The sequence below is a fragment of the Epinephelus moara genome, chromosome 22 (assembly GCF_006386435.1).
Source record: "Epinephelus moara isolate mb chromosome 22, YSFRI_EMoa_1.0, whole genome shotgun sequence".
NCBI lineage: Eukaryota > Metazoa > Chordata > Actinopteri > Perciformes > Serranidae > Epinephelus > Epinephelus moara.
In genome coordinates this window covers 15,974,499-15,997,520 of record NC_065527.1, presented here as the reverse complement: position 1 = coordinate 15,997,520, position 23,022 = coordinate 15,974,499, and the positions used below count along the sequence as shown (strand labels likewise).

Below are 23,022 nucleotides of genomic sequence, written 5' to 3'. Positions count from 1 at the left end.
TAATTCTCCAGCATTGACAATCAAGATCAACTGCAATTTAAACACCCAAGCATGCACACACACACACACACACACACACAAACGCACACACACAAACACAGACACGCATGTGCAGATGAATTCACTACCTAAACATGGACACATAAAATCATACATGTGTACACCCACTCACACTCTATGCTGGAATGAGGGAAAGGCCAAGAGGAGCTGACAGATGAATACCAGACGCTGATGAACAGAGACAAACCGATTTCCTCACCCCTTCAAGTCCTGCTGTGATGGACTCCGTTTCCCAGAAGTCTGTATCTCGCCAAATCTTTCTGGTCCTGTTCTGTACATCTACAATATGGATGATCACACTACTCTCTCTCTGTTTCTTTCCTCTGTTCTCTCAACCTCCCCTCCTCTGCTAAACCAGCAACTGTGTTCTGCACTCAACCTCCACTGACCTGCATTTCTGTCTTGTGCCCCAGCCTGAAACGCATCTGAGCCCAAAATCTACTTTTTAAAATACCATGAGCCTAGCAAATGTCCCGCTCTGTGCACTCCTTGTGTTGTGTCCCATAAGAGAAAAGTGGACTAAACCAGTTTCTGCTCTTGAAATACCAGCATCTGTACATACGACTCCAGCTCCAAGCCAGAGGCCCCCTCTTCTCTCTGAGGGTCTGTCATCAACATGCCGTCCTCAGCGTTCTGCCATGGTGTCTCTGCTCCTGGGGGGGCGGGAGAGGACTGCAGCATGGAGACCCAACATCCTGTGTTTTGCTGTTTTAACTACAAGGGAAAGAGACATTGAAATCACACAATGGCCCCAAAGAGACTCTTGTTTTCTGTTTGTGAATGTGAGACAGAGCAGGGCGTGTTTGCGTGACTGCAGTGATGCATGTACTTGTGTGTATGTGTGCATTTATGTTCGTGTGAGTCGAGAGTGTGTGCGTGCCTGTGGGGTCAAAAGGAGTGAAGCTCCCCAGACACCAAAGTCTTGGCGGGGTCTCATTCTTTCTTTCACTCTCTCCCTTCTTTTTTCTGTGGTCTTGTGTTGTTTGGTGGTTTTTGTGATGAAAAAATTGTATATCTGTCTGTTACATATCATGTATGTATCTGAGGTGCAAAATATTTAAATACACATTCTGTTCTTGCCATTGGTAATCTTGTCTATAGCATACTGCTTCTTTAAGGGATCACGGGAGGTGTGTGTCTGTTTTTGTGTGTGTTTTAGAGCCTCCCTGAGTATTGGGCTTTGCCCAGGCTGTCTGGGACTGTGTGCTAGAGAGTTCAGTCAAGGACACAATTCGACAGGGAGTGAAAGGGAGGGGAGGCGGGGAGAGGGGAGGAAGGGATGATGGGGAGGGGAGGGGAGGATGTGTTGGAGGGGAAAGAAAGAAACCAGACTGAGAAAATCAGAAAAGAGTGTAGGAGAGGTTCTAAAGCCACTGAAACAAAATGTACAAAAATGCGCTGTTTCAAAATTCCTCATCCAAATAAGGAAACAGCGTAAAGGCTGGCGGTATCAGAGCTGACGGGAAGGGACCCCATGCTCATTCCACATCCTCACGGGGGAAACTTGCTATAATAGAGCAAACATTGTACATCTGCAGCTTGTGTGCCAGACAGACAGAGAGAGTGAGAGAGAAAGAAAGCAGATGGGGGGAGTTTACTGGCTGCATATTGTGTACAGTTTGTCAACAGGCTGACTAAATAGACTCAGACATGGCCGGAGGAAATGTGTTTGCTGTGACATTCCACTGTATGGTGGAAGGGAACACGCACTGTCAACAAGGCGACATGACAGACAGAGAGGAAGAGGGTGCAGAGCAACAGCTGTCTGTCAGACCTTTTGTACTGATACAAAATAACAGCATTTTATTTAAATACAGATATTATTTTCTGTGCTGAATTTAAAATCACAGCCAACCAAAACCCATACTCTTTACAAGTTATAAGGTGTGGCAGCATGTAATGTTATATCTCTCTTTACTTTTAGGCTACTCTATTTTAAAATTATAAACCATAATGAATACTCTATTACAAGTAGAAGTCCTGCTTCCAAAAGAAATTTAAATCAAAGTATGTACTGTCACCAAAATTATCTTAAAGGTGTTCAGAGGCTCCCTGCCAGTTTTACATATTATTTGATAGCTGATCCATAAACATGTAAGCTGCATTTTGATATAGCCGGGGAGTACATTTTAACAATGTTATGTTCTGCTGGGTTGCTTACTATAACCATATGTCTTATTTTATAATCTAATCATAGGTTTAGTGTGTAAAATGTGAATCTCCTAGGTAACAGCAATAGAACTAGCTGTCAAATGAATGTAACAGAGTAGAAAGCAGAGTATTTCCCACAAAATTATGGAGTGGAATGGAGGTACAAATCAACCCTAAAACCGTAGCATGCTTGAGTAAAAGTACATCGTCGTAGTGTCTGAACTACTGTTTCATCATTAATGTTACTAATTCAAACTCTAGTGTTAATGAGATAATAATAAATATTAGTGATACTACAGTTACCGCTCATACTGGTGAGAGCTGCTTGTGCGTCGCTTAGCAACAACTTTAGCAACCTTCTGATGTCATTAGTTTAAAGGGACCGTTAACCTGGAAATCAAAAATGCATATTGTTCCTATTACCTGCAGTGCAGTTTATCGATCTAGATTGTTTTGATGTGAGATGTCGAGTGCGTAGAGATGTCTGCCTTTTCTCGGCTTGTGGTGCCCACAGAGCCGAAAAAAAAAGCAGTTGAAAAACTTGACAGCAATGTGTCTTTCCAGAAATCATGGCCCGTTTACTTGTAAAATCTACAGACCTTGTTGTGAGCAGTTTGATGCAGAACCCTGTCTCTTTCTACTAAACTACACCCACTCAGAAGGAAGCGTGCATCTACTGCTAGCTCACCTAGCACCACTGACGTAGCTCATGTTACAGCTTAGCCGATGAGGACCCCATTGATTTTTACATCTCGTGCAGTCACAAGCACGAGCCTCCTCTCCATATGTACATCAAGACCTCAGAAATTACGCGGGGATTTGAAGCCAATTCTGCATTTGCTGCAAAACATTGAATTACAACATCCAGGTCTGTCACGTGATGTCATGGGGCCTAAAAGGGTTTTTTTTCCTCCATAGATTTACGATTGTGAAAGAGATGTCTGTAAATCTGTTACAACCCACGCACAATGACTTGGTTCACTATCAGGAGTCAATCCACTCTGTCCAATAACATTTCGGAAGTCTTTCACAGCTGCACAATAAAATCATTGTTATCCCCATTTGAGTTAGAGCACTAAACCACAAGTTGGCTGTTTGGCCGGCAGAAGTCTCTATGGCGCCTGCTCTATGGGCCCCAGGATGCAGAAGATCTGGTTCATTTAATGCTGCGGAAATAGAACTTTTTCAGCTTCATGCGCCACTGAGCAACTTTCATAGGAATGAACTGAGCCCTGCCTACAGCACTGTGTCCAGTTCTCTTTATACATCCATGAGTAGATGCACGCTTCCTTCTGCTTGGTGATTTGGTTGGTGGGTGTATTTCAGTAGAAAGAAAACTTATGAAACTGCTCACAACAAAGTCTGTGGACTATCTTGGGTAACTGAGTCATGATTTCTGGAAAGACACATTGCTGTTGAGTTATTTAAAATTATTTTTTGGTGCTTTGAGCACCACAAGCTGAGTGCCATCTAGTTCCATTATACTGGAGAGAAGGCAGACATCTCTACAGCTGATATCTCCAACATGGCATCTCACACCAAAAAATGTAGACTGATTAATAGTGCTACAGGTAAGAGGAAGAATATGTATTTTTTATTTTGGAGTGAACTGTCCCTTTAAGTTAAGCATCTTTCATTTCTTATGAGTGGTTTTTGGCCTTTTTTCCCAGAACATGAGTGAGTTTGAACAAACAGTACCATTTAGGTTAATTTTAAACTGTAAGAGTTAGTTATGAGCTAAATAAGGCGGCAGTCACTGTGTCACTAAGGCCACCATTGACCGAGGAATGCGCTTCGTCATCACAAGTTTCCCCTGGGGGTAAGAAGAAGGAGAAGGAGGTCTGGGAGGAAAGAGGAGGAGGGGTGTTCTCAACAGGGACTTTCCTCACTTGCCCTCCTGAAGAAGCTGAATCACAGGGCACTGTGCCGGAGATGTTCCCCGGTGTCGCCACGGTGGAGGTATGCGGACCTGTGCGCTGTGGTGGGGCCGCGGTGGGCTCCCCCTCCGCTCGGTGATCCTACTCCTTCTAGTCCCTCCGTTTCTCCTCGCGCTCCAGCTCCTCGTTGTCGGGCCACGGTTACCTCGAGTTGCAAGGGCGGGGGTGGAGGAGCAGAAGGTGGCTTATTCCGTGATCAGCATCGAACCGGAGAAGAACTCACGCCAACGGGGATCCCCGTCTTGGCGTCCGGGTCTGGAGGAGGAGGAGGTAGAGGTGGAAGATGGAGACAGAGGGGAGGGGGCACGAGCGTATGAGGATGAGAACGAGATACTCTCGCGCCAGGTAAGTAGAATAAAACCAGTGGTGAAGTTTAATTGAAATGTTTCTGAACATTGGTGTAGATATTAAATATTTAACACATGTGCATCAGTACCTTCTAATAAACACATGAAAGTAATAGATGACTTATATTTTGACAAAATGTAAAACATTTACACCATGAATTGATGCGGAAAAGCCACACATTGGTGCATAAAAACTCACCAGAATGCAGGAAGTTGAGTGTTCAATACTCAAAATGTTTTTGACCCCCCTTCAATGTTGAAAGGAAACCTGCTAGTTTCTGAATATTTGCATTATTGTCAAAGAATGGATGATTATTGATATTTATTGAATTATTGGCAGCACAATGGCACAGTGGTTAGCATTGTCGCCTCACAGCAAGAGGGTTCTTGGTTTAAACCCAGGGTAAGGGGCTTGAACCTGGGGTAGGAGAGCCCTTCTGTGCGGAGTTTCAGCGTGGGTTTTCTCAGGGTGCTCCAGCTTCCTCCCACAGTCCAAAGACATGCAGGTTAACTGGTTAAATTGTCTGTAGGTGAGAATGGTTGTCTGTCTCTATGTCAGCCCTGCGATAGTCTGGCGACCTGTCCAGGGTGTACCCCGCCCCTGGCCCGATGACAGTTGGGATAGGCTCCAGCCCCCAGGATAAGAAGTTACGGAAAATGAATGAAAATAGACAAATTTTCATTTTCACTCATGGTACTAAGGTGCAATGATTTGATCCTACACAGTGTTGGGAAGTATCTAGTCACAGATAACTAGTTATATCTAATTAAATTACAAAATAAATGTGATTGTGGTCAGTTACAGTGACTTTGAGAAAAAGAAAAAGAATTAAATTACGGTTGCTGTTGAAAATGTTGGTGATTACAAAGGGGTTTATATGTAGAATAAAATTTTGTTGCTTTGCATCTTTTCTCCATGCAGGAACGTCTTCTTTTGGTATAAACTATTTCCAGACATTTTTCAGCTTTATTACGCAGTTTAAAACATTTGTTAGAAAAGTAATCAAATGTAATAAGTCACATTAATTTGGTGAAGTAATTAAAACAGCTACATTACTTATAACATCTTTAAAAGGGTAACTAGTAATCTGTAGCCTATTACATTTTAAAAGTAACCTTCCCAACACTGCTCATACCTCATTAAATGTTATGCCATATTGCGTACCTTAACACTAATTAAACATAATTTAAATACTGAATTTGAAAGAAGGAGACAGATAATGTCATCAGTATACTGTACATGCTCAGCTTAGGGATACAGATAAAACAGGCTGCCCTGCTGCCGTGGTTTCCTCATCCAGTTTATTCATTATGCTGGGTCAGTTTGTGCGTGGCGCCGTGGAACAGGTGAGGACAGAGGGTGAGCACAGCACTGACCCCAGATCAGAGAGAGGTGACAGCTGTTCTCCCTCTCTCTCTGTTTGCCCTTCAGCTGCACAGAGCTCCAACCTTCATCTGTGTATGTGTGGGTGCATCTGTCATCTCTTTACCTCAAACTCCTTCCAATCACTCCTCACCCCCTCTCTCTTTCATTCTCCCTTTCTCTCACTGTCTCTTTTTATGCCCAAGGCTAAACTCTCTGACTCATTCTAGTGAATCATCAACCCCCCCACTCCCCACCGAGGTTGCCATGGTGACCACAGGGTTCAGTCTGAGTTGGGTGGGGGGGCTTTGTGTGAGTGTGTGTGTGTGTGTGTTTGCATGTTACAGTGCCTCGGGCAAATATGTTACCAGCCGGACTGAGGTCAGAGGCTGTGACCTGCCTCCTCACCACTCATACCTGGGGCACGGTGGGGGTCTGGGGCCTGCTGTAGCAGACACACTCACACACATTACTGTCATTCCTATTCATTATTTAGAACCCTTCCAGATTACCATGAATCTGTTGGTATTCCTCGCACTGCAGTATCAATATATTGATATGTTTGTGTGTGTGTTCCCAGATGGGACCCAGAACACTGGAGGTGCAGCCGTGGGCGATAGACGAGCCGTCCTTCACAGCAGAACTCAATCGTATCATCACGTATATAACCAGGCTACAGGTGGGCTGCACAAAACATCACTTTAATACACAGTACGGCTGTCAGTGTGTGAAATGTCTGAACGCACTTTAAAGCTACAGTTGGTAACTTTTATAAAGAGTTGCTGAAACTGTCACTATATATTTACACAGCACTAAATACGAGATAATCTGTGAAACATATCATATTCCTCTGCCTCCTCTATCGGCTTGTAAGGCTTTTAAAACGGCCTTACTGCACGTCAACGAAAACAACCAATCAGAGCCCTGGAGTGGAGTCTCTAACTCAGCTGTCAGTCTTGTCGGTCACTGCTCATGAGCTGCAGTCAAACTAGGCAGCGCTGATTAAATATGAATTAAGATACGGATACTGCATTGCCTATTTCTCCCCTCAAATGTTTTTAGAGACATATTTTAGTGTACTGTTTAGCTGTAAAATGAGAATGTCAGTCCAACACGGTGGCCAGGTCACAAACTTTCTCATTTTGAAGCAGTAACAGAATCTTGATTCATATTTGATCAGCGCTGCCTAGTTTGACTGTTTGACTGCGGTTGAGCTGTTGTGTGTATGTCACTCCTCAGCTCTGATTGGTTGCTGTGGTCTGATTCCAGCGAATGCCATTAGAAGCACTTGGAAGAGAAGGAGGGATGTGCTCTTTTTCAGACTGTCTAATGTGTTTCTGTCAGAATGTAGTGACAGTTTCAGCAATTTGTGATCAACTTTTCCATTGACCCCTCACCCCACTCCATCCTGTATCCATACTACTAGTAAGACACATGTATCAATGTAATAAATACAAATAGCGATCACAGCAATCCCTGATTTTATCTGCCATGACTCTCCATGCTGAGATAGCTCCACCACCAACACCATGCACCCTCACCACTGATAAATCCATATTAATTATATCAATACATGTGTTGATCCGTTGAGCTTTTGTAACTGTATGCGGAGGTTTTCAACGTAGAGCCAGCATCCTTTTGGCAGCAAAGGAGAAAATATCTATTCAAACATGTAAAATTTAATGAGGAGGTTTTATTTAAGAGTAGCATGGTGGGAGAACATGGCACAACTACATCCAGTACATCAGATAGAGTAGCTCGCACATCCCAACATTCCCAATACAGCCTATCTGAGCATGAGGTATAGTTGAAGATTATAACCCTTCCCCCGAGTGAGGCAAGTCTTGTGAATATAATTGAAATACATCTGCTTGTGATGCAGGTTTTTAGAAGCAATAACAATTGAAGATCACATCTTCTTGCAGTCAAGAGGATCCTCTCCAATGTGACGCTTCAGCTCTGTAGTCCATAGACACAAAGTTATTTTCATAAAAGTTACCAACTGCAGCTTTAAAGGCCCCTGTTATCATTAACATGATCTAACTGGGTGAAACATTTACTATACTTTGCAGACTTCAAGATAACAATACAGACAGACAGTGAGAAATGACAGGATGAGCAGTTATGAACTCTGAGGAAATGAAATGTAAAGCTATGAAGGCATTAGGTACACAGTGGTCTCCTTTTGGCATGTGACCCTTTAAATAAGAGGTGTCTGCCAATGACCTCTCATCACAGGTTGTGACTGTGAGCTGTGAGCAATTTAACAAAAATTTCCCTTTCAGATTGATTCATTTGAATAATTTTCACATGCTGGGAAAGGAAATAACTCTCCAGTATTTCATGAAAAAGGATACAAAAACAAGCCACAGAGAGAGAAAGAACTCTCTTTGTGATCGTCTCATGACTCAGATTTATCTTGTGGCCCCTCAGGCGGCCCTCAGGTTGGAAACCACTTGTCAAATATTCTGGGCCCTCCCTGACGCTCTCAAGCTACACCCCTGCTCACGAGGGACCAGATACGGTAGCCAGGAGTTAGATCGTGCCAAACCTTGAGAGTAATCAATAAAAAAACTTCACTTTACAACTACCTCACTTCTTCAACTGCAGACTTCCAGTGTGGGGGTTAACGTAGCAGTAATATGATCAGTCAGGCGCTGTCAGTATCCTGGCAGTAGCATTCTGCACAATCTGAAGCCAGTGAGGAGAACTTTCAGTTCCAGACTGGAAACTCCCATACAAGAGTTAAGACTTATGTAACACCAAGTTCTGGGGGACTGGGAGGGAAAATGATTAAACTGAGTATATTGTGTTGATTTTATTCTGTAATTATTCAATACCTGCAGGTTAAATGATTATCATCAGCTGAATCTCACATTCAAGACTCGTTCTTTATCAGAAAATAATTTGCTTTACTTAAAGGGATTTGGAGACACCCCTCGCTGTCTGAAATGTTCTCACAAATTTCACAAGACACAACTTCTTCTTTAACTTCCTCTCTTTTTAGCTGTATGTTAATTCTGTGTAAAACTGTTCTCAGACCTTTATCCAGTTCATCTCATGTGACCCTCTCCTCTCCTGTCCATCTTCAGCTGAACTGCTCCAGGGTTTTGTGTCCAGGTCAGGCTCAGGCATCACAGCCCCCCGCAGATTCACCTCGCTGGCTGCTGTGTGCCGAGGACTGGCTCCTTCCAGCTGCAGAGAGACCGTGTGTTGCGTACTCCTTTAGGTGTGCCCACATGTCTGTACACTATGTCCATGTGTCTGTGCATGTGCTGTGGTGCTTATGCATTCATGTCGCTGGCAGAGTTGGAATAAACAATGCAATGCATATTTAATCATGCATGCAATAATCTTCAAACCACCTCTGTGCTCCCTCGCCTCTCCGTCTAGCTTTGTGTCTTTGTCTTTGTCTCTCTCTAGCATGGATGGGGGAGATGCAGACTTTCTAACGACTGTGTCAGCGCTGGGATGTGAAGTCCACACTTTTGATCCCAGCAACTCTAATGCATCTGGTGGTCACCTTGGCAACAGTTTGGCCAGTAACCATGGCGACGGAGGCGTGGTCAGCCAGCACAAGATGTGGCTGGACTGGCGAGCTCCAAGGAAGCGCAGGCAGAAGACAAGAGGCAACCAGGGGAGTGTTTCTCAAACACTGGCAGACATCATGGCTGCTCTGGGACATCACACAGTAAGACACACACACACACACATATGGACAAGCAGACACACACACACACATATGGACAAGCAGACACACACACACACACGTTTGGAGAAACAGTGCCGAACAAACATACCTTAGAGTCTTTTCACCCCAACATACCCAGAAAGCTCTCTTACTTGGACGTTCCCATAGCAACAGGGCTCTGCGCCATCCCTGGCTGCCATGGCAACAATTTAAGTGAGTGAATCACACAGTGGCCCAGTTACATCCTGCAGCCACAAGAGGGAACTACAGACCTATATTTTGAGGATGTGTGGGTTGACAATGTAAGTATTGGTTAAAGATATTCATTTGTAGACATTCAGTAATGACTTTAGTTTGATTAACTTGCCTTTGCTGATTAAGTTTATGATTACAAAGCAACATGCATTATATGGAAAGCAGTGAGACTGCACAACACGAAAAAATCATTAGTACTTATTACATTTTGAGAGCAATTTGTGAACCACATACATGAGAATTATTGTCAGGGCTGGGTATCGATACTTAATGTCTTTAATTTATCGACCAAAATAACTCAGGAGCAGGTAGTATTAAAACTTCTTTAGTCAAATGATACCTGCATTCGATCCTTTTTGCCCAGATCTAGAAAAATATTAGTGTTTGTGTGGTTTTTACTAGTATCATAATGTTTTAAATGATACCCAGCTCTATTGTGAAGTCCTACAGAACCACATTCAATCTCTTGTCTCTTCCCCTTTAGGTTCACTTCCTGTATGCTGACCTGCACAGCGCCGAGTGGCGAGTTTTCCAGAACTGGATTGAGTTGGGAACTCTGCAGAACGTCCATCATCTGATCGCCACAGTGCACCTGCAGTGGGCAGGATTTGAGGTGGGCGGAACCAATGAAGAAGTGCTCCGCTATTGGTTCAGCGTCCTACAGGGTCTCCAAGCGTCTGGGCTCAAGCTGATCCACAGCTCTGCAGGAGAGGGTCGCAGTGTTCTCAAACAGACAGTAGCAAACGGCCACAGCTCCTACACACTCAGCTGGACCAACACGAGACGATGACACTCGCACATGAATGAGCTCAGGTGCACACACATGACCAGACACTGTGGATGGCATCAGAAAAGAAGGAGAACCTTAAAATAGTTGGTTGTGTTGGACTTTTCTTACAGTAAACTTTTTTTCCCTGCCATTTCAGGCAAACAGTTCTTTGGATGACATCTCCCTCTAGTGGAGATGAAAGGAACTTCAGCTGCACCCTCAGTGGAAATACTGTCTGTCTGCAGCTTATAATGGATAATTTGTCACGATATGGAGCAGAGAGTGGGCAGCAGATATATGTAAATTGCAGCAACTTATAGAATATGCCTAAAAGCTGTCTGGCAGCTACCAACACATTTTCATTTATTTTCTTTTTTTTTAGTTGAACCACAGTGCCTTTATCTGTATGATACCACTACATACAGTGCGACCCCTTTTGCAATAATTGGACCCAGCTGAATAGATTCAACACATCATGTTGGTTCAGCAGATTATTTCATGTATTAGTGCACATCTCTGTAGGCCTTACAATACTTTATGTGCAATAATTCTTTACATTGAAGAAACGCTTTAATTATATTGAGACTATTAGTGTGAATAGAATGAAATTTAAGCATTTTTGCACTCCGCTGTGTACTGTATATCAAAGAAGAAAACAATGAAGCCGTGTTATAGAAGTGAATAAATACCACAGTAAAATACCAAATAAAACCAGTTGCATTCCTCAGTTTTTGGTTGTATATATAACACATTTATATTGGTGGCATCTGGCAGAAACAAAGTCCCACACTGTCTTTGATATGTAAATAATTTAAAAATGGTGTGAGATCAATGTTGAATGAAAGAAGAGCTAATTATTGTCCCTTTTCCACTCACATGCAAACTAAGCCAAATCATGCTTTGATGTAGTGATGGACATTTACAGTTGCATGAATTTTTATAGAAGTTTCTGCATTAACTCAGGTTTATTCTGTCTTATAGGAGAAGAAAACTCACAGGCGGGGGTGTATATTAGATGCCAGCTTAATATGATTGTGGTATGTGTGATTCCTAGGATGATCTTGAATCAGGCATGTGTGTATTTCCAATAAATTTTCAGTGTTTTAATTAAATTACAGAGTGTGCATTTTCCTTTCAATGTATATGAACTTTATCCATGAAGCATTATTGTGTTATTCTAGCACAAATAAGTTTAGAATGAAGACACTTTATCCATGGGTAGATTATGAGACAGTGGGCCCCTGGGCTCAGACATGCGGAAGGCCCCACCACCTCTGCTTCCTAGGAGCAAGATACAAAGACGTGGATGACTGAGGGCGCATTTACACCAGGATAGTGCGGGGGACTTGGTTCGACTGGGCGGGGAATGCTGAAAAATTTCACACCTTCATTTGGTTCGGTTCACTTTCACACTGCACTTTTTGAAGCGGACCAAACCGCCTGGACAATGTCACGCGGTCACAACAGCTGCTTGTTTGGGTTGGAAGAAAAAAAACGATTGCCCAGGACCGAGAACGGAAATCCATCCCCTTCAGACCTTAATATATTGCTGTCACAGTTTTTTTTACCTTGATGCAATACTGATCTGCCGACTGATTAAATCCGTGTGTCGCAATCCTCTCGCTAAACAATTTAAAAACTGCTTCTCCCGGTTCGTGCTGTTGGTTTTCTTTCTTTTTTCTACCCAAAATGCACTGCACTCTACGTCACTTCCTCTCTTTGGTTCACTTCCTCTCTTTGGTTCACTGCCTCTCTTTAGTTCACTTCCTCTCTTTGGTTCACTTCCTCTCTTTAGTTCACTTCCTCTCTTTGGGTCACTTCCTCTCTTTGGTTCGCTGGATAGTCCGTTTGCATTTCCCACTGTAAGCGAACTGCACCACGGTTCACTTGCAAGTGTACCGAGACCCCCAGTTTTCAAGCGGACCATGGTTTGCTCGTTTGGTCCGCACCAGAATTTGAATGAGCGTTCACACCGCTCCAAACGAACCAAACCACCTGTGGAAGTCGACCAGAGTTCGTTTAAAGCGGACCAAATAGTGCCAGTGTGAATGCGTCCTGAGATAGTTGTTTTGCCTTTTTGTTGGTTTTGTGCCTTTCTTTGTAGTCAGTACACTTCTCTGTGTGTTTTTAATGTCTATTTGTTGTTGCTTTGCATCTCATTGTGGTGATTTTGTGTCAGTGATTGTTCTGTCCCTTTCCGTAGTCTCTTTGCATCTCGTTGTAGTTGTTTGTCTCCTTGTGGTCTTTTTGTGTCTCTTTGCTGTCATTTTGATTCTCTCCCTGGTCGGTACGTGTCTCTTCAGGTGAAATTTTGCATGTGAAGGCCAGGGGCCCCTGACACTTTGGGCCCAGTCGGCCTGTTTGGTAATCCATCCATGACTTTACCACAAGACAAGCCTATAATCCTGAATAATTATCTTATTGCAACATTCAAACAAACCAGTTGTCTCAATACTACCATTAACCACATGTTCCTATACTTGGATAAATGATTTACCTTTACCGTAAGCTGACATACCTCTCCTCCCATAAACCCTGTGTACTTCCAGTTTGCATGGTCTGAGCTGAGGTGTAGGATGCACTTAACACAAACCAAACAAAGCGCAGAGGACAGTTATTTATCCTCATAAGTGCTTTTCCCTCCACAGTGAGCTCTTTACGCATGGAAGCCAATGCCAGTCATTCCTCGGACGCGTTCCAACTCGCTTGAGCGCACGTAGGAATGTGCTCCTGCCTCCACCCCACGTTACGCAAATTACGGACAGATGTTTGCCACTAGTCAGGGTGGAGTTGCGCTCTTTACGTTGAAATTTCCACATCCTGTTCTGAGCGAAAACAGGCGACAGGCGCATCAGCCAATCAGCTTCGAGGAACTAACTCGCCCGACCAATGAGAAGTTCGCAATCCCGGGACTTCAGTGATCTGTCCGTGTACTGTACCGCTCAACATTTCTTGTGGAAATCTTGAGACAGGACAACAAACAGACTGTATTGAGAGAGTCTACAGTTGCCAGTTTTGACGGTAAGTAAAATTATGTTTAGTCGGTGTTGTTTTCATAAAGTAAAGGGTGTAAACATACTTTTGTGTGGCTGTTCCTTCGAGATAGGAGGCGACTACAAGTTACTTCCTGTTCTGACAAGGCCGAGATCCCAAGTAATATTTTAGCCCATTTTAGCTAATGTTGTGGGCGTTAAAGTGTAACGTTTCCGGCCAATTTATTCTCTTGTAGTGGCCTATCGAGGAAAACCTTTACAGTGTGTCCAAGATATTAAACTTATCAGTAAAACATGTATAATTTCAGCGTGTCATTTTGACAGGGAGCGACTGACTGTAACTGCCGAGCATACCATTAAGCACACAGTGCGGTGGGGCTGTCTATTAACTGGAGTCCATTCAGCTGTAACTAGTTCCACTTTTCATTTAGACATAAAAACCTGACAGAGTTTCTGTATGCTAGGATTTAAAGTACGCATTACAATGTGCCTTTCAGCCGAAGAACAAGAGCAGACGCTTGAATCCACCTTGTAATGCTGACTGTATCATGACCTCACCATTCTGTGAAGCACCAACGTTAACACGAAACACTTGTAATTAGGCAGCCAGCATGGGGAATAGGAAGCTCTGCAGGGTGTACTTACAGTAAACTAAACTCTGCCTGTCTGCACTGTCTTGGTAGCAGGGAGAGCCTGCAGTCACTGCATATCTCTGAGCACCTCTGGGAGTTGTCACTCTCTGAGCAGACACCATATGGCACTGTAGAGTGACTGCTTTGTGTGGGGAGCTCACCTGTCACACACTGACTGTGTGTCCAATATAATTCCAAATATTTTCACTGCTGTAAGCATACTGGTGCAGAAATCATTACTCCATCATTCCCCCTCCTCTATTTTCATGTTGAATTTTCCGGTTTCTCATAATCTGGGTGGGTGCTGGGTGTTTTCTGTGTGACAAGGATTTGGTTTTGCTTCTGCTTTAGTTCTGTCTGGCTCAGGGTTTATTTATAAATGCGTGGCTGGGTCACATGAGCATGTGACTTTTTTAGGGCTGGATGCAACAATTAGTTTAATTATAAAGTTATTTGTGAATGACCTCCTCTTGATTGATTGTTCAGTCAATACAGTATCATAAACCAGTAAAAAAAACACACCCTTTATAATTTCCCAGAATCCAAAATGACATCTTTAAATGTCTTGTTTTGTCCAACCAACAGTCCAAAATTCAAAGTTATATAAAAGAAAAAAAGCAGCAAATCCTCACATTTGAGAAGCTGAAATCAGTCATTGTTTGTCCTTTTTTTGAGTCAAATTACTTAAATCTCTCATCTGAATGGTTGTTGATTAAATAATTGCCAGTACACCAGTTGAACTCTTAAATATTTCAGCACTAGACTTAATAGTATCACAGCTGTAATTAATACATGGTAAAATATAGGGGTGCTCCTAACGACACATTTTCTGACGTTTGAATGGAAGTTTAAACTTAGATTAGTCGACTCGTCTTAAAGTAAGAAAACATTAAGAAAACAGTCACAAGTGAGGACAATTTCATCCAAGGTTATACACTGTGTGCAAAAATATTGTGTTTAAGAGTCATATGTAATCGTTAATCACATTTTCCAATAACCAGCTCGTGTTTTAAAGGCAGCTGAAATGTGAGGCACGTACATACGCATAATAATTTTTATAATAAGTGGCACCAACTAGTTTTTCTGGTGCCGACTGGCGATGGTATCAACGTTTAACCCCCAGTAACACATGATATCTTAGTGCTGCCTTTCAGTCCCTCAATGTTTGTATGTCTCTGCCCTAAATGAACTTCCTCTTCCCCATCAGGGTTGGGCCCCCCTACCCACAGCACCCCACCATGCCTCTGGTTACGAGGAATATAGAGCCGCGGCATGTGTGTCGCCAGACCATCCCTGCCAACATCCGCAGCGAGTTGGAATGTGTCACCAATATCAGCCTGGCCAACATCATCCGCCAGCTCGGCAGCCTCAGTGAGTGTCTGCTGCGTGTGGTTAAGTGTCATTATGTCTGTCAATAAAATAAGATGTAATTGTGTAATAACGCGTGGCAGATGTGACTGACCTGTTTGCACCTGTTAATTCAAAGTATGATTTAATTGTAGCTGTGAATATGCATTTATTGTACCTCTGTGAGACAAATATTTTAATGGTGTGTGTAGGCAAATATGCAGAGGATGTGTTCGGGGAGCTGTTTGTGCAGGCTGGAGCATTTGCGACCAGAGTAAATACACTGGGAGAAAGAGTGGACCGTCTGCAGGTTAAAGTCACCCAGCTGGACCCCAAAGAAGAGGAGGGTGAGTACTCCCACCTGTTTCTGTTACTATCACTACTAATGTTAGTATCAGTGTAGTTCATTAGTCTAAATAACAGGTAGATACAGGTAGATAATTAAATTTCCTGTTCTCCTTTTTTACACTGACTCACACAACTAACATTCTCTTTATTTCATCTGTCTGTTTCTCTCTTAGTCTCTCTGCAGGCCATCACTACCCGTAAGGCCTTCCGCAGCAGTGTGACCCAGGACCAGCAGCTGTTCACCAGGCCGTCTCTGCCATTGCCTGTGCAGGATACCTACATAACCTGTAATCCGCCCCCACCCCTCAACTACCTCAGCCAATACCGGTAGGGCTCAGCAGCCACACAGAAACACATCCATATTCATTCAGTGGATGTAGTGCATGTAGTAATCAGAACACGTGCATGCACATGTGCACACATGGAAACACACATGCATGCTATGTTTCTGTCATGATTATACATTATTCAAACCCACCTCTTTGATGCATTTACTTTCAAATCCTCATCATGGAGTGGGTCTCATATAGTGGCTGGGCTGTCATGTTATCTGTTTGTCTTAATGAAGTTCAGTTCCCGGGAAGGGCTGGAAAAAAATGTTAGTATATTTATCCTGTTGTTCAGGAGACATTTAGCCCACGAGTGCTTGAGATTTGTCGTTTTAATGCAGTGCTCTTTGCTATTGTTTATTAGTGTGTCAGTATGTGAAAGAGAAAATGATTTTGACCTGCTTACATCCAGGCAGTTTTTGTTTTGTTGCCAGTTTTTGTAACCAACAAGCAATCATCATGACAAATCACACCAACTCAGACATGCTTCATGAGAAGAAGAAATATTCTCTGGGGAAAATAATAACCATATGTGTCACAACCCAGCTGACACATATCCTTGAGATCTCGAATATTAATGACACACGAGGCATGACATGTCACCGGTGGTATGTTTAATTAGAAACTAGAACAGAGGGTGAAGTCTGTATAATCAGTAACCGCAGCAGTGAGTGTAAGCTTGTCCAATTACGGCACAAAGACTGTGAGTGTTTGAATGTGTAATGGGTATTTATTTGACACATCTTTTCAGAATATGGAAAATTTGCTCTGCACACTAGGTGGTATATGACAAAAAGAAAATGGCCTGTTTCTTTTTATTGAGCGAAAAGGGGAAGTGTTGCAGCTTGTTAATATATTGACATGTAAGGCAGATAAAGATCTGTCAGCAGACATTTTGTTTTATGTATGTCTGTGGCCACAAGATAACAAAGTGTAACTGAGACCAAAATGCATTTCTAATGACGGTAAATGGTTGTCTGCAGGGACGATGGGAAGGAGGCGCTGAAGTTTTACACTGATCCCTCCTACTTCTTCGACCTGTGGAAGGAGAAGATGCTGCAGGACACCAAGGACATTATGAAGGAGAAACGCAAGCACAGAGTGAGACTCATAAACATGCTCATACACATAGTGGGACAACATACATTGAGTTTTAAAAGCAAGTGGACATCATTGGCCGCATCAAATGAAATCCTCGTTGACTCTTTTTCACTCTTTCCTTTCTGAGTAGAAGGAGAAGAAAGACCATCTGAACCAACGGACGCTCAATCCAAGAAAGATCAAGACCAGGAAGGAGGAATGGGAACGCCGTAAAATGGGGGAGGAGTTTGTGGTGCCAAAGAATGATCTGATGTAAGTTGAGTGATTTGGTGAAGTGAGGTGGAAATCTCGACTGAGAACCTGTTCTAGTTCGCATCAGTTCCTTTTATTGATGCGGCATGTTTTTCTGACAGTTGTGTGTTGCAAGAAAAATTATGTCAAACTCATGCGTCTGTGTTGCTGGGTAGTTGCAACAAGAAGGAGTCATGGCAAAGAGGAAGAAACAATCCAAAACGTGGCTTCATTTCACAAAGAAAGATGACAAGAGTGTTGCTTGTCATCTCTGTAAAACGATAAACGATGCACTAGTGCCACTGCTTCCATCCAAACAGCATGTCCGTTATTGAGGGTAAATAATCCTGTTATTATAATGTTAGGGCCATACAGGCAGGCGTAAAAGAACCTAAACAAATACTCCTAATATTCTCCCATTTCATCCATATTAGATAATGACAGATTGCTGCTGCACTGTGTTCAAACTCAGAGATAAAACAGTTGTGTTGACGCTGACAACCTGTGTAGGCCTGCTTTTTCTCCACACAGAAGATTTATCTTGAAACTAATAGGAAATTGTAAAGAATAGGGCCGGTGAGCAGAATCAATAATGGCATTGGTATAAATAAAATCGTGTCAACTCCTATTCCTGCTCTAGAGTTTGGTGGGGTGTGTATTCATGTGCAGTTGTGGTCATCCAAAGCCCCAAGAGGCTTGTGAATGCATCTCAGCAACAAGTAAAAAACAATGACTCAATGAATCCATTATTTCTCTCTCTAGTTAACACAGTAAAAGTATCTCTCATGGTTAGTTCCACTCTCCTCTGTCTTATCAACCAATCTGTACACAGTGATGTGGGTGGTATGTCCTGTCCGAAACTGTTCCTAAGGGGTTGGGTGTAGAGCTGGCTGTCAGTGGCAAATGGCAGTAAACAAATGTGTAAGCCACAGACGCCTCTAGTGTAGTGTTTTTCTACGGGTGCTATTTATTCTTGAATATATTGTTTAAGTAAATGAACAGAAAAGAAAAAGAATATGGAAATGGAAAAAACAATAACATAAAAGGCACATGAAAAACAATCTGCTTCAAGACCGATTTACCGTGTAATTAGCCGGGCTTGTTTGTAACTCAATCACAAGGAGGAAAGAAAAGAAGATTTTATTTCAAGCTCTTAAACTGAAGGACAAGCCAGTCTCTTACTGTTGTGTAAGTGACTGTACTCTGTGCTGTGAACCAGTCACCACAGGTTTCAGTCTCACTATTTGTGTCTGCTGCTGTGAATGCATTTGTGCTACTCATAAACAAATAACCCACAACTGCTAATTAAGTCTGTAGATGCTGTCAGAATGACCAGGTTTCAGAAGGCAGAGACGACACATTTTATTTTGGGCTTATCGTGATGTCTTCAAATTTATTTTAAGGAATTCTTCTGAGGGTCTGAATGGCAGCATTGGATCTGGAGATGGCTTCAATTCCGAAGGCCTCGAGCAGAGTACCAACTCCTACGCTTATGATCCTGGCTCGCCTCTCTCTCCTCCTGGCACTGATGACTTCCTGCCTCCTCCACCTCCAGACATGGCGTAAGTAGCATCTTCCATATAAGCCCACACGCGCTGCCGCCCCTGCCAGCATGTGCTGGATATACAGCCACACGTGAACGGTACAGCTGCAACCCTTAACACATTTTCTTAGAATTATAGACTCCTGCAGTGGCTAAGTAGATTATAATCGTGCTGTTCACTTTCACTCAGTGATTCTTTAAGGAGCACGAGCTTCTCACATAGCAGCTGCAAACAAAATGGTTGATTGGAGGTAAATGGTCCTGTTTGTCATTTAAAGTTCCCTTCAGACATGTTTTAAAGAATGTAAAAACACTCTGGTATGATTAAATATTTTGTTTAACATGGTTTTCCCACATAAAAAGTAAAAAAAAAAATAACGAAAAGGGACTGGAAGCACATTTACTCTTTCTCTCGTTGAGAAATTCTGGATCTGGCTCCTCACCCTGGCTAGCATTATTGTCTGAGGAAACATAGGAGAGCTTCAGCTATATGTGTTTCAGTCTCAGAGAGTCTGTTGTAAACTACGATTGGCGACTAGCAGAGGTAACAGAATGTAGGTGTCGTCTGGTGTCGTCAGCGTTTTCTGTTTCTACTGTGACTGGTAGTGGCTGACACAGCATTAGTGGTTGTGAAACTTACAATAATATCTGCTGTGATGTTACAGTATCTTCACGTTGTCACGTTGTTATGTCATCATATAGTAGAAGTCTAGTCAGAGCTTGCAGAAAGATATATTGTGTCTGGCTGAGATGATTATATTATCTGTAGCAAGTCTGCTCTGCCCCAGAGGCATCAGGTTTCGTGCTGGTGTTGTGTGGAAGTCTGTTCTCCTGTCGATATGTGTTTCCTGTATTCGACAGCGACTGGCTTTCATATTAGTGACCTGCCAAGTGTAGCTTGCCCAGCGTATGTTTGCATCTCAGATTTTAGGAAAGTAGAGGAATGTGAAAACACCTCATTTTCGTGGACTTGAACATAAGAACACATTTTTTATCTCATATTCTGACTTCTACTCTGTCACTTCCAGGTATGACGGCCAGTACGGAGCACCAGCCCAGAAGCGCGTCAGCGTGCTGAGTCCAAACCACCCACCTCCTGCTCCCCCCATGGCCTCTTCCCCTCCCAGCTCTCGCCCCAACCTCTCCCCTCCCCCTGCACCTCCTCCCCCTCCTCCATCCTCTGGCTTCGGGGTCCCCCCACCTCCCCCTGGCTTCGACAGCCCACCTCCCCCTCCTCCGCTCTCCTCCTCTCCCACCTCCTACCCCTCCCCACCTGCTCCGCCTCCTCCACCTGCTATGTCCGGTGTTTCTCCATCTCCTCCGCCACCTATGCCTGCAGGTGGTGGTGGTCCACCACCCCCTCCTCCTCCTCCACCTCCCCCTGGACCACCTCCCCCATCCTTTGAGCACTCTGCTCCCCCTCCTCCCTCTGGTGGTGGGGCACCACCCAGCTCTGCTCCCAAACCTCAGCCAGAGCCTGCTGGTGATGCTCGCAGTGATCTGCTTCAGGCCATCCGACAAGGTAAGACACAAGGGAATGAGATCGATATAAAGTGGATTTTTTTGAGGCAGATTATGGTTTTGAAAAACTCTAATGAGCATAGAAAACAAAAATAAATTTTTATAAAGTACCCAGCAGTATATATAATAGCCAAAATCAGCTCTAAATCAGCTGGCTACAACATAAATTGCTGCACACACATTAAAACATCACTAACTCCTATCCAACAGTGTAATGTTAAATATAAAACTGACGGGCCCATTCTGGATTATGAGTACCTGTTTATTTTGATGCCTTAAAGTTACCCCTGTAGTGAACAGTAATATTTACATTCAGTGTTCACAAAGAACTTGTTCAAAAGCTTTGGACAGAATCATTCTTACACAAATGCTGTTTAAATAACCAGCTGATAGTAATCAAGTAGTCTACGTACAGTGTTTGTATTGGGTCTCTTAAAACATTACAATATGTGAACAATCATTTTTAAACTACAGTAATTCTAGTTTTTCTTTTTAAACTTCACTCCCACTGTGATACTTCGCCTTGGGGTAACACGTCTGCTACAGATGGCTACCTGGGGTTGGTGCTGTGTGCACATCAAAGTCATGACAAGAAAAATAAAGTTATTTTCTCTTAATGTAAAACGTAGTCTCCTTGAAGCTTACAATACGTCTCCAAAAACGAACCAGAGAGATGCATCAGCAAAACTTGGTGATCCTGAGGCTAACTTGTCTACTCAAATAAATGGGAAACAGTCATGGCTGCAAGTGATGGAGACAGAAAACAAATGCACACAGGGGAAGCAACTCTGGTTAAAACTACCCAATCCACCACATATTTTGTCTTGAATTACAGTTTTTATTGCAAGAAAAATTTCCCTCTAAGTGTCATATTTATTGTCAGGTGCACACACTCATTGTAACTGTCCTCACTACCTCCCTTTTAGGTTTCAACCTGCGTAAGGTGGAGGCACAGCGGGAGCAGGAGAAGAGGGATCACTTTGGCAATGACGTGGCAGCCATCCTGTCCCGTCGTATCGCCGTGGAGTGCAGTGACAGCGAGGACGACTCCTCAGAGTTTGACGATGACGAGTGGTCCGACTGATCTTCATCCCCTTTCTCCCTCACTACCACCTTGGTATCTTCCCTCAGCCCTAAACAACATCCGTATATTTCCATTCAGATTACGTTCTTAAGTACCAGAGAGACAGAGGTCCGTATTCTGACCTATTTCAAATCACATTCCTTGAACCATTTATTTTTATTTATCCAAAATTATTCCGATCAGAGGTGCAAAAGTCCAAAGCTTGATAAAAATAATGTGTGCCTGGTTGTGTGTCTCATTTGACATTGCTTTCATTGGATGACACAGCACGGCAACCGATGTTAGTGTTGTGTGACGTGATGCACGTCTCACTGCTGAGTCTGTGCGTAAGCACATCACCTCTGTCTGTATCTTCGTGTCTCATAGAATCAGGTGCTCTCTGCTGTTGGCCAAATGTCTGCTCTTATCTGCTTTAGTATATCACGGCACAGGATAACAGAGAGGGAGCACACACACGAGCACGCAGCCTCTCACATGCACAGTATTTGTATGTGCTCAGTGGGAAGACACGAGGTGTTGATGTCAAAACATTTTTTACTCACTCAGATTATATGATATAGATGTAAAGTTTATATTACATATTGAATCATATCCAATTATGATAATTAAGGCAATCCTTTTATATTCCTTTATCACTTTTCCTTTCTTCACTTTTGTATTCAGTCTTCCTTCTTTTTGTGGTTGTCATGGGAACAATTCACGTGTGTATGAGACATGGTTGTAGTTTATAACAAATCCATGAGTTAATGATTCAGTGTGACAGGGGAAGTATTGGCTCATGGCAGACACCTGGGGTGTTTGAGATCAGCATACTGAACATACGCAGATATTTCACACAAATATGATTCACTGTGTGTTTCTGTTATGTATTTCCTCCTGCTGTTTCTTTTTTTACTTTTCTGGGGATCAATAGACTCTGATGCTTTAATGACTTTGCTCTGTGTAGAATCAGGCAGCTGTTTGCCTGCTGCCTGATAAGTGCCTTTTTTATACTGCATTTCAGTGTCAGTACAGGTTTGTTTTGGTATCCACACTGGTCACTGATCAGCGTCTTCCTAAAATATTATCAGCTGCCATTGACGAGTCAAATGTAGAACTGACTGATGTTTAGTGTGGACCACGTATTTCTCAAGTGCCTTTTTGTTTTAAGTCTGCCTGTGTTACAGCACAATCACACAGCATGCAAAGCTTCTCCTGCCTTAAATTTCCAAATGATTATTTCAATAAAGATAGAGTGTATTACAGTGATTGTTTAGGTTTCTTTCCTGTGAGAACAAACAGTGTGTATGCTGTGATGTGCAAGCTCCCAAAAATGTCAAG

The 23,022-nt window shown here is 43.0% G+C and overlaps 2 protein-coding genes across 2 annotated transcripts; both read left to right on the top strand.

Moving 5' to 3' along the window:
- The first annotated feature begins 4,044 nt into the window (after positions 1-4,044).
- LOC126383808 (probable methyltransferase-like protein 24) lies at positions 4,045-11,688 on the top strand. The gene is made up of 5 exons (XM_050034505.1): positions 4,045-4,493; positions 6,439-6,537; positions 8,951-9,087; positions 9,282-9,549; positions 10,289-11,688. Exons 1-5 carry the CDS (start codon positions 4,173-4,175, stop codon positions 10,592-10,594), a joined length of 1,131 nt encoding a protein of 376 aa, XP_049890462.1. The 5' UTR covers positions 4,045-4,172; the 3' UTR covers positions 10,595-11,688.
- Positions 11,689-13,458: 1,770 nt separating this feature from the next.
- Positions 13,459-22,946, top strand: wasf2 (WASP family member 2). The gene is made up of 9 exons (XM_050034504.1): positions 13,459-13,594; positions 15,406-15,569; positions 15,758-15,892; positions 16,067-16,220; positions 17,206-17,323; positions 17,454-17,575; positions 18,958-19,116; positions 20,126-20,619; positions 21,545-22,946. The coding sequence occupies exons 2-9, from the start codon at positions 15,437-15,439 to the stop codon at positions 21,700-21,702; spliced, it is 1,473 nt and encodes a 490-aa protein (XP_049890461.1). The 5' UTR covers positions 13,459-13,594; positions 15,406-15,436; the 3' UTR covers positions 21,703-22,946.
- Positions 22,947-23,022: the final 76 nt, after the last annotated feature.